The sequence below is a fragment of the Entelurus aequoreus genome, linkage group LG09 (assembly GCF_033978785.1).
Source record: "Entelurus aequoreus isolate RoL-2023_Sb linkage group LG09, RoL_Eaeq_v1.1, whole genome shotgun sequence".
In the NCBI taxonomy this organism is placed as follows: Eukaryota; Metazoa; Chordata; class Actinopteri; order Syngnathiformes; family Syngnathidae; genus Entelurus; species Entelurus aequoreus.
The window spans coordinates 264479-277318 of NC_084739.1; the positions used below are offsets into that span (position 1 = coordinate 264479).

At 34.5% G+C, this 12840-nt stretch overlaps 1 protein-coding gene across 1 annotated transcript in view; it reads left to right on the plus strand.

Annotated features, from left to right (window-relative positions):
• The window catches only part of LOC133657044 (neuroendocrine convertase 2-like), a 75410-nt gene that overhangs the window by 13176 nt on the left and 49394 nt on the right, over positions 1 to 12840 (plus strand). The window contains exons 3-4 of the mRNA XM_062057928.1: positions 11645 to 11758; positions 12117 to 12225. Of these exons, the coding sequence (XP_061913912.1) occupies positions 11645 to 11758; positions 12117 to 12225 (223 nt within the window). The remainder of the gene's footprint in view (positions 1 to 11644; positions 11759 to 12116; positions 12226 to 12840) is intronic.

The window sequence follows — 12840 nt, forward strand, 5'->3', positions numbered from 1 at the left end:
GCACGTTATTGATTATGGAACAGCTTGCCTGGAGAACCTGCAGATATTTAAGAGCAGCCATAAGTCCCACCTTTTTGATTTTGCTTTAATTCCACATTTATTAATTTTATTGAAGTCATTTTTACTTCTTTTTTTGACTTCATTCTGTTCTCTCATTTATCACATACACTATATTGCCAAAAGTATTTGGCCACCTGCCTTGACTCACATATGAACTGGAATTGCCATCCTATTCCGAACCCAAAATGACGTCGGTCCACCTTTTGCAGCTATTTCAGCTTCAACTCTTCTGGGGAAGGCTGTCCACAAGGTTGCGGAGTGTCTTTATAGGAATTTTCCACCATTCTTCCGAAAGCGCATTGGTGAGGTCACACACTGATGACCTGGCTCTCGGTCTCCGTTCTAATTCATCCCAAAGGTGCTCTATTGGAGTTCAGGTCAGGACTCTGTGCAGGCCAGTCAAGTTCATCCACACCAGACTCTGTCATCCATGTCTTTATGGACTTTGCTTTGTGCACTGGTGCAAACTGTTTTGGTACCCTGGAGCATTCAAAGAGCCTTTCACTGGAACAACTCCTGAAAAAAAAAAAAAAAAAAAATCATAATTCCTCCTCCACCAAATTTCACACTCGGCGCACTTCAGTCCGTAATGTAGCGTTCTCCTGGCAACCTCCAAACCCAGACTGGTCCATCAGATTGCCAGATGGAAAAGGCTGATTCATCAGTCCAGAGAAGGCATCTTCTCTGCTCTAGAGTCCAGTGGCGACGTGCTTTACACCAGTGGTCCCCAACCACCGGGCCGTGGCCCGGTACCGGTCCGCGGACCGATTGGTACCGGGCTGCGCAAGAAATAAATTTTTTATTTTTTTTATTTTTTTATTTTTTTAAATTAAATCAACATAAAAATAGAATATATACATTATATATCAATATAGATCAATACAGTCTGCAGGGATACAGTCCGTAAGCACACATGATTGTATTTCTTTATGAAAAAAAAAATAAATAAATATATATATTTTTTTTTTATAAATTAAATCAACATAAAAATAGAATATATACATTATATATCAATATAGATCAATAAAGTCTGCAGGGATACAGTCCGTAAGCACACATGATTGTATTTCTTTATGAAAAAAAAAAAAAAAAAAAAAATATATTTTTTTTATAAATTAAATCAACATAAAAATAGAATATATACATTATATATCAATATAGATCAATAAAGTCTGCAGGGATACAGTCCGTAAGCACACATGATTGTATTTCTTTATGAAAAAAAAAAAAAAAAAAAAAATATTTTTTTTTTTTATAAATTAAATCAACATAAAAATAGAATATATACATTATATATCAATATAGATCAATAAAGTCTGCAGGGATACAGTCCGTAAGCACACATGATTGTATTTCTTTATGAAAAAAAAAAAAAAAAAAAAAAAAAAAAAAATCACCCCCCCCCCCCCCCCTAACCCCCCACCCCGGTCCGTGGGACAAATTTTCAAGCGTTGACCAGTCCCCAGCTACAAAAAGGTTGGGGACCACTGCTTTACACCACTGCATTTGGACTTGATGATGTATGGCTTAGATGCGGCTGCTCGGCCATTAAAACCCATTCCGTGAAGCTCTCTGCGTACTGTACGTGGGCTAAATTGGAAGGTCACATGCAGTTTGGAGCTCTGTAGCAACTGACTGTGCAGAAAGTCTTGGCAGTATGCGCTTCAGCATCCGTTGACCCCTCTCTTGTCAGTTCACGTGGCCTACCACTTGGTGGCTGAGTTGCTGTTGTTCCCAAAAATCTTCCATTTTCCTATAATAAAGCCGACAGTTGACTTTGGAATATTTAGGAGCGAGGAAATTTCACGGCTGGATTTGTTGCACAGGTGGCATCCTATGACAGTTCCACGCTGGAAATCACTGAAAGCGGCTCATTTGGATGGGTGGCCAAATACTTTTGGCAATATAGTGTATATCACAAAAAAACTGCTCTGTGCCCCCCTTTAGGTTTTTCCTGTCACAGCAAGTCAATGGCATGTAGGATTTAGTATTTTTATGGCTGGAGCAATAACTGCGAAGGCCATGTTGAAATTTTCCATTTATTTTTTTGCCCAGAAGTGTGCATCAATCCCTTTATCCAGTGTATGTGCAACACTGCATGCATGGCTGCAACGCACGAGGTCATGCTGTCACGCTCAATGGCGCCTGTGTTTATGGTCGTCTACACCCGCTTCCATCCGTCATATTTGGTCCCAGTCAGGGGTCGGCAACCCGAAATGTTGAAAGAGCCACATTGGACCAAAAATAAAAAATACAAATAAATCTGTCTGGAGCCGCAAAATATTAAAAGCATTATATAAGTGTTGTAATGAAGACAACACATGATGTAAGTGTCTATATTAGTTATATTAGCCTACTATCAAAATGAATTTAAAAGTCTTATATAAGTGTTATAATGAAGGCAACACATGATGTAAGTGTCTATATTAGCTATATTAGCCTACTATCAAAATTAATTTAAAAGTCTTATATAAGTGTTATAATGAAGGCAACACATGATGTAAGTGTCTATATTAGTTATATTAGCCTACTATCAAAATTAATTTAAAAGTCTTATATAAGTGTTATAATGAAGACAACACATGATGTAAGTGTCTATATTAGCTATATTAGCCTACTATCAAAATGACTTTAAAAGTCTTATGAAAGTGTTATAATGAAGGCAACACATGATGTAAGTGTCTATATTAGCTATATTAGCCTACTATCAAAATGATTTTAAAAGTTGTATATAAGTGTTATAATGAAGGCAACACATTGTGTTAGTGTCTATAGTAGCTATATTAGCCTACTATCAAAATGACTTTAAAAGTATTATATAAGTGTTATAATGAAGGCAACACATGATGTAAGTGTCTATAGTAGCTATATTAGCCTACTATCAAAATGACTTTAAAAGTCTTATATAAGTGTTATTATGACGGCAACACATGATGTCAGTGTCTATATTAGCCTACATTAGCCTGCTATCAAAATGACTGTAAAAGACTTATATAAGTGTTATAATGAAGACAACACATGATGTAAGTGTCTATATTAGCCTACTATCAAAATGACTTTAAAAGTCTTATATAAGTGTTTTAATGAAGGCAACACATGATGTAAGTGTCTGTATTAGCCTACTATCAAAATGACTTTAAAAGTCTTATATAAGTGTTATAATGAAGGCAACACATGATGTAGGTGTCTATATTAGCCTACTATCAAAATGACTTTAAAAGTCTTATATAAGTGTTTTAATGAAGGCAACACATGATGTAAGTGTCTGTATTAGCCTACTATCAAAATGACTTTAAAAGTCTTATATAAGTGTTATAATGAAGGCAACACATGATGTAGGTGTCTATATTAGCCTACTATCAAAATGACTTTAAAAGTCTTATATAAGTGTTATAATGAATGCAACACATGATGTAAGTGTCTATATTAGCCTACTATCAAAATGACTTTAAAAGTCTTATATAAGTGTTATAATGAAGACAACACATGATGTAAGTGTCTATAATAGCCTACTATCAAAATGACTTTAAAAGTCTTATATGCGTGTTATAATGAAGACAACACATGATGTAAGTGTCTATATTAGCAATATTAGCCTACTATCAAAGGCTGATGCAAATCTTTGTTGACAGAAATGTTGTATTAAATATCAGAAATGCAGCCAACATTACATACAGATAATGTGTCATGAGACATGCACATATAAATTAAATACACAGAGGACATAAATAAAGGAAATGAAACAAGCTCAAATACACCTACAAACGAGGCATAATGATGCAATATGTACATACAGCTAGCCTAAATAGCATGTAGCATGCAGTCCTAGATTGACCAAATATGCCTGATTAGCACTCCAGCACATCAATAACATCAACAAAGCTCACGTTTGTGCATTCAGTTCAGTTTCAGTTTACGCACAGCATAAAACGTTTGGTGGACAAAATGAGACAAAGAAGGAGCGGCGTAAAACACTTCTTTCTGTGGCAGCGTCGGAGAAAGTTGCACATGCAAACAAACTACGAGGCGTTCAAGGATCGCTGACATTCGTAGGAAACGGCGCTTTCCAAATACTCTCATCAGCAAAGCGTGTTTAACATAAACTGTGGGATTTCCAACAATTAGGAAAGTTTGTGTCATGTTTGTTTTCCCACAGAAAATATATTAAAGCAAAATGTATTTATTTTTCTTCATCTTTTTCCATTTTCACACATCTCTGGAAGAAGATGAACCATGAATTGATTAATGTGGACCCCCGACTTAAGCAAGTTGAAAAACGTATTCGGTTGTTACTAGGGATGTCCGATAATGGCTTTTTGCCGATATCCGATATTCCGATATTGTCCCACTCTTTAATTACCGATACCGATATCAACCGATACCGATATCAACCGATATATACAGTCGTGGAATTAACACATTATTATGCCTAATTTGGACAACCAGGTATGGTGAAGATAAGATACTTTAAAAAAAAAAGATAAAATAAAATAAGATAAATAAATTAAAAACATTTTCTTGAATAAAAAAAGAAAGTAAAACAATATAAAAACAGTTACATAGAAACTAGTAATTAATGAAAATGAGTAAAATGAATTGTTAAAGGTTAGTACTATTAGTGGAGCAGCAGCACGCACAATCATGTGTGCTTACGGACTGTATCCCTTGCAGACTGTATTGATATATATTGATATATAATGTAGGAACCAGAATATTGATAACAGAAAGAAATGGGGGGAGGGAGGTTTTTTGGGTTGGTGCACTAATTGTAAGTGTATCTTGTGTTTTTTATGTTGATTTAATAAAATAAAAAAAATAAAAAAACCATACAGATAATAAAAAAACCGATACGATAATTTCCGATATTACATTTTAACGCATTTATCGGCCGATAATATCGGCAGGCCGATATTATCGGACATCCCTACTAAAAACAACAGGCGGATTGTTTATTTACAGATAATGTCTTCAATTCTACAGTTTTATAAACTATTTAAAAAAAATAGAATAATTACCGTATATAGTGTTATAGTGTTCCCAATGTTAAAAGGATAAAGCCATTGTTTACAAATTTGGTAAATAAATAAACAAAAAATGCCGAAAGGGACAAGCGGTAGAACATGGATGGATGTACACTACCGTTCAAAAGTTTGGGGTCACATTGAAATGTCCTTATTTTTGAAGGAAAAGCACTGTACTTTTTAATGAAGATAACTTTAAACTAGTCTTAACTTTAAAGAAATACACTCTATACATTGCTAATGTGGTAAATGACTATTCTAGCTGCAAATGTCTGCTTTTTGGTGCAATATCTACATAGGTGTATAGAGGCCCATTTCCAGCAACTATCACTCCAGTGTTCTAATGGTACAATGTGTTTGCTCATTGGCTCAGAAGGCTAATTGATGATTAGAAAACCCTTGTGCAATCATGTTCACACATCTGAAAACAGTTTAGCTCGTTACAGAAGCTACAAAACGGACCTTCCTTTGAGCAGATTGAGTTTCTGGAGCATCACATTTGTGGGGTCAATTAAACGCCAGAAAAAGAGAACTTTCATCTGAAACTCGACAGTCTATTCTTGTTCTTAGAAATGAAGGCTATTCCACAAAATTGTTTGGGTGACCCCAAACTTTTGAACGGTAGTGTATATTTTGTTGTTTTCTAACTGTACCGAAAATGAACCGAACCGTGACCTCTAAACCGAGGTACGTACCGAACCAACATTTTTGTGCACCGTTACACCCTTAAGGGAATATGTACTGTACTCTGCAATCTACTAATAAAAGTCTCAATCAATCAATCAAAAAGGTCCAGGGAGCCACTAGGGCGGCGCTAAGGAGCTGCACGACCCGGTCTAAGTTGAGCAAGGGACTGTTAAAGTTACTGTTAAAATGCAGTAGTGGTCTCTCCTTTATAGGCCATTGCTGTATCAGAGATTTGTTTGAGAGGCTTGGCGAGTGATTGATTTTGTCATTTTCCCTGGAGTCGGTCTAGGATTCTATTAGCGGAACCACAATGACCCACTTCTTTCTTTTGCCGGTGTCTCCTTTTATATATCTCTGCCATCAAATGTGCCGCACTTACCCTCTTGCGCTATTGCACAAGCACCGTGTTTTACAAATGCATTACTTTTCTAATCCACATTTTTTGATTTGCGCCAAAGTGAGGTGGACTTTATAGTGTGAAAGGAGTGTAAACATTTTGGATTTAGCGTTAATTTGTGCTGGGGGTGGGGGGGGGGGTGGGGGTGGGGGGCTGTCATTTGGAATGATGGACCGCAGCGTGGTGTGCACTTCCTGATTGCTCAGAGTACGCCGTAAAAAGATGAATGGGTTTAGGACATTTTAAAAGGCTATCTTGAGTGCCGCTCTATACTGGCTTATCTGTCTAAAAGCAGTAAACACACCAACAATGCTGCCCGGGTGGCACTGGAACCAGGGCTCGGCGACCCACAATGTTTAAAGGAGACATATTGGACCAAAAATAAAAAATAAAAAATCTGTCGGGAGACGCGAAAAATTTAAATATAAGTGTTATAATGAAGGCAACACATGATGTAAGTGCCTATATTAGTCTACTATCAAAATTACTTTAAAAGTCTTATATAAGTGTTAATAATGAAGACAACACATTATGTAAGTGCCTATATTAGCTGTATTAGCCTACTATCAAAATGTCTTTAAAAGTCTTAGATAAGTGTTATAATGAAGGCAACACATGATGTAAGTGTCTATATTAGCCTACTATCAAAATGTCTTTAAAAGTCTTATATAAGTGTTATAATGAAGACAACACATGATGTAAGTGTTTATATTAGCAATATTATCTTACTATCAAAATGAATTTAAAAGTCTTATAAAAGTGTTATAATGAAGGCAACACATGATGTAAGTGTCTATATTAGCTATATTATCTTACTATCAAAATGACTTTAAAAGTCTTATAAAAGTGTTATAATGAAGGCAACACATGATGTAAGTGTCTATATTAGCCTACTATCAAAATGACTTTAAAAGTCTTATATAAGTGTTATAATGAAGGCAACACATGATGTGTCTATATTAGCTATATTAGCCTACTATCAAAATGACTTTAAAAGTCTTATAAAAGTGTTATAATGAAGGCAACACATGATGTAAGTGTCTATATTAGCTATATTAGCCTACTATCAAAATGACTTTAAAAGTCTTATATTAGTGTTATAATGAAGGCAACACATGATGTAAGTGTCTATTTAACAATATTAGCCTACTATCAAAATTACTTTAAAAGTCTTATATAAGTGTTATAATGAAGACAACACATGATGTAAGTGTCTATATTAGCTATGTGTGTGTGTGACTATCAGTGGTACTTTAACTTTAACTTGATTGATCCAGAAGGGAAATTGCTACTGGGGAAAAGTAGTTCCGCTACGCAGCTTAGCTCGTTACTTAGACTCACACTCAGACAAACTTTACTGATCCACAAGGGAGATTGTTCCACACAAGTAGCTCAGTTACAAATGATGGAAAAGACGGAAAGGACAATGCAGGTATAAAATAGACAAAAACAATATAAAATATAACATATATATATACGTACTATTTACATAATATATCTACAGTATAGGATATATACTGATATATTATATGATATGTTTATATCATATAATATATAACAATTACCATGTACAATATTACAGTATATGTAACAGCTGCAGCATAACATTTTTAAAGCTGCTAAAACCCTTCAAAAAAACAATATATTGACAGCAACTATCTATATCTATATCTTATGATTTTGGTTTACAGAGTAAACAACTAAAAAGTAAGGTTTTGGGTAGAGATGTCCGATAATATCGGTCTGCCGATATTATCGGCCGATAAATGCGTTAAAATGTAATATCGGAAATTATCGGTATCGTTTTTTTTATTATCAGTATCGGGTTTTTTTTTGTTTTTTTTTGTTTTTTTGTTTTTATTAAATCCACATAAAACACACAAGATACACTTACAATTAGTGCACCAACCCACCCCATTTACACTCATTCACACTCATTCACACAAAAGGGTTGTTTCTTTCTGTTATTAATATTCTGCTTCCTACATTATGTATCAATATATATCAATACAGTCTGCAAGGGATACAGTCCGTAAGCACACATGATTGTGCGTGCTGCTGCTCCACTAATAGTACTAACCTTTAACAGTTAATTTTACTCATTTTCATTCATTACTAGTTTCTATGTAACTGTTTTTATATTGTTGTACTTTCTTTTTTATTCAAGAAAATGTTTTTAATTTATTTATCTTATTTTATTTGATTCATTTTTTTTTTTAAAAAGGACCTTATCTTCACCATACCTGGTTGTCCAAATTAGGCATAATAAATTGTTCCACACAGTAGCTCAGTTACAAATGATTGAAAAGACGGAAAGGACAATGCAGGTATAAAATAGACAAAAACAATATAAAATATAACATGTATATACGTAATATTTACATAATATATCTACAGTATAGGATATATACTGATATATTATATGCTATGTTTATATCATATAATATATAACAATTACCATGCACAATATTACAGTATATGTAACAGCTGCAGCATAACATTTTTAAAGCTGCTAAAACCCTTCAAAAAAACAATATATTGACAGCAACTATCTATATCTATACCTTATGATTTTGGTTTACAGAGTAAACAACTAAAAAGTAAGGTTTTGGGTAGAGATGCATTAAAATGTAATATCGGAAATTATTGGTATCGGTTTTTTATTATTAGTATCGGTTTTTTTTTATTTTTATTTTTATTTTTTTTAATTAAATCCACATAAAAAACACAAGATACACTTACAATTAGTGCACCAATCCAAAAAACCTCCCTCCTCCATTCACACTCATTCACACAAAAGGGTTGTTTCTTTCTGTTATTAATATTCTGCTTCCTACATTATATATCAATATATATCAATACAGTCTGCAAGGGATACAGTCCGTAAGCACACATGATTGTGCGTGCTGCTGCTCCACTAATAGTACTAACCTTTAACAGTTAATGTTACAAATTTTCATTCATTATTAGTTTCTATGTAACTGTTTTTATATTGTTTTACTTTCTTTTTTATTCAAGAAAATATTTTTAATTTATTTATCTTATTTTATTTGATTCATTCTTTTAAAAAGTACCATATCTTCACCATACCTGGTTGTCCAGATTAGGCATAATAAATTGTTCCACACAGTAGCTCAGTTACAAATGATGGAAAAGACGGAAAGGACAATGCAGGTATAAAATAGACAAAAAAAATATAAAATATAACATGTATACGTACTATTTACATAATATATCTACAGTATAGGATATATACTGATATATTATGTTATATGTTTGTATCATATAATATATAACAATTACCATGTACAATATTACAGTATATGTAACAGCTGCAGCATAACATTTTTAAAGCTGCTAAAACCCTTCAAAAAAACAATATATTGACAGCAACTATCTATATCTATATCTTATGATTTTGGTTTACAGAGTAAACAACTAAAAAGTAAGGTTTTGGGTAGAGATGTAGAGATTTATCGGCAGACCGATATTATCGGCCGATAAATGCGTTAAAATGTAATATCGGAAATTATCGGTATCGTTTTTTTTTATTATCAGTATCGTTTTTTTTGTTTTTTTATTAAATCCACATAAAAAACACAAGATACACTTACAATTAGTGCACCAACCCAAAAAACCTCCCTCCCCCATTTACACTCATTCACACAAAAGGGTTGTTTCTTTCTGTTATTAATATTCTGCTTCCTACATTATATATCAATATATATCAATACAGTCTGCAAGGAATACAGTCCGTAAGCACACATGATTGTGCGTGCTGCTGGTCCACTAATAGTACTAACCTTTAACAGTTAATTTTACAAATTTTCATTAATTACTAGTTTCTATGTAACTGTTTTTATATTGTTTTACTTTCTTTTTTATTCAAGAAAATGTTTTTAATTTATTTATCTTATTTTATTTGATTCATTTTTTTTAAAAAGTACCTTATCTTCACCATACCTGGTTGTCCAGATTAGGCATAATAAATTGTTCCACACAGTAGCTCAGTTACAAATGATTGAAAAGATGGAAAGGACAATGCAGGTATAAAATAGACAAAAACAATATAAAATATAACATATATATACGTAATATTTACATAATATATCTACAGTATGGGATATATACTGATATATTATATGATATGTTTATATCATATAATATATAACAATTACCATGCACAATATTACAGTATATGTAACAGCTGCAGCATAACTGTTATGATCCGCTGCCCGGATCATAGTTTTACGTTTTCAAGTCACATGTGTTTTCAGCACCTTGTTTTGTTTCTGTTGCCATGACGGCAGATTATGCTCAGCTGCCTCTGGTTAGTGTTCGAGACGCTCACCTGTTGTCCGGGCACTAATCAGAGGGCTATTTAGTCTTTGCCCGGGCCTCACTCGGCCTGGCTTCCTAATTTGCTTTCACGCAACAGCTAACGACCACTTTGATTTCCTGCTAGCTTTCAGGCTATGCTATTTTGCTTGCTAGCTCCCACGCTAGTCGTTTTTGTTTTTTCCTGTCCGATTTAGTTCCTGAATAAATAATTTTCCTACCTGCAAGCTGTGTCCGAGCCGTCTGCATCCTTGGGAGAACACCTCGCACCACGATGCGACCAGGTCGTTACAATAACATTTTTAAAGCTGCTAAAACCCTTCAAAAAAACAATATATTGACAGCAACTATCTATATCTATATCTTATGATTTTGGTTTACAGAGTAAACAACTAAAAAGTAAGGTTTTGGGTAGAGATGTCCGATAATATCGGTCTGCCGATATTATCGGCCGATAAATGCGTTAAAATGTAATATCAGAAATTATTGGTATCGCTTTTTTAAATTATCAGTATCGTTTTTTTAAATTTATTTATTTATTTTATTTAAATTAAATCCACATAAAAAACACAAGATACACTTACAATTAGTGCATCAACCCAAAAAAACCTCCCTCCCCCATTCACACTCATTCACACAAAAGGGTTGTTTCTTTCTGTTATTAATATTGTGGTTCCTACATTATATATCAATATATATCAATACAGTCTGCAAGGGATACAGTCCGTAAGCACACATGATTGTGCGTGCTGCTGCTCCACTAATAGTACTAACCTTTAACAGTTAATTTTACAAATTTTCATTAATTACCTGTTTCTATGTAACTGTTTTTATATTGTTTTACTTTCTTTTTTATTCAAGAAAATGTTTTTAATTTATTTATCTTATTTTATTTGATTCATTTTTTTAAAAAGTACCTTATCTTCACCATACCTGGTTGTCCAAATTAGGCATAATGATGTGTTAATTCCACGACTGTATATATCGGTTGATATCGGTATCGGTTGATATCGGTATCGGTAATTAAAGAGTTGGACAATATCGGCATATTGGATATCGGCAAAAAGCCATTATCGGACAACCCTAGTTTTGGGCATTGTTTTTTCTAAACGCATACATTTGTCTAAATATGGCTTCCCAGGTGAAGAGCATTCTGGAGCAAGAAGGTTTCGACCGGCAGAAGCGAGGCTACAGAAGTTTAAACGACATGGACGTCAACATAAGCGACCCGCTGTTCACCAAACAGTGGTATCTGGTGAGTCACCGCACGCCTCACCATTTTTTTTTTTTTTTTTTTTTTTTTTTTTTCACAGTTCCCCGGTCCATCATCACAAGGAGACACATTCCCTGCCACTTCCACAATCAATGTTGTTCGTCACACTCAAATTAGCCCTGCCAATATTCCTTCTGCAGCCTGATTCCACGGCGCCCTTCTCGTTTAAGCCTGACTGGCAGCCGTGACATTTATGCATCTCGCTGCAGATGCACAGATACACCGTTATCTCCCGCATTAACTTCAATGCCCACACACACACATCCTCCATGTTGTCTGTTTTTTTGTACCTGTGCCCATGTGTGAGTCACGGGTGTTGATGCATATTTTACCTTATCAGATAAACACGGGCCAGGCAGACGGCACACCCGGGCTGGATCTTAATGTGGCTGAAGCGTGGCAACTGGGCTACACCGGCCATGGCGTTACCATTGCCATAATGGATGATGGTGTGTATTATTTCATCTATTTGACTACAAACCCCGTTTCCATATGAGTTGGGAAATCGTGTTAGATGTAAATATAAACGGAATACAATGATTTGCAAATCATGTTCAACCCATATTCAGTTGAATATGCTACAAAGACAACATATTTGATGTTCAAACTGATAAACATTTTTTTGTTGTTGCAAATAATCATTAACTTTAGAATTTGATGGCAGCAACACGTGACAAAGAAGTTGGGAAAGGTGGCAATAAATACTGATAAAGTTGAGGAATGCTCATCAAACACTTATTTGGAACATCCCACAGGTGAACAGGCTCATTGGGAACAGGTGGGTGCCATGATTGGGTATGAAAGTAGATTCCATGAAATGCTCAGTCATTAACAAACAAGGATGGGGCGAGGGTCACCACTTTGTCAACAAATGCGTGAGCAAATTGTTGAACAGTTTAAGAAAAACCTTTCTCAAGCAGCTATTGCAAGGAACTTAGGGATTTCACCATCTATGCTCCGTAATATCATCAAAGGGTTCAGAGAATCTGGAGAAATCACTGCACGTAAGCAGCTAAGCCCGTGACCTTCCATCCCTCAGGCTGTACTGCATCAACAAGCCACAT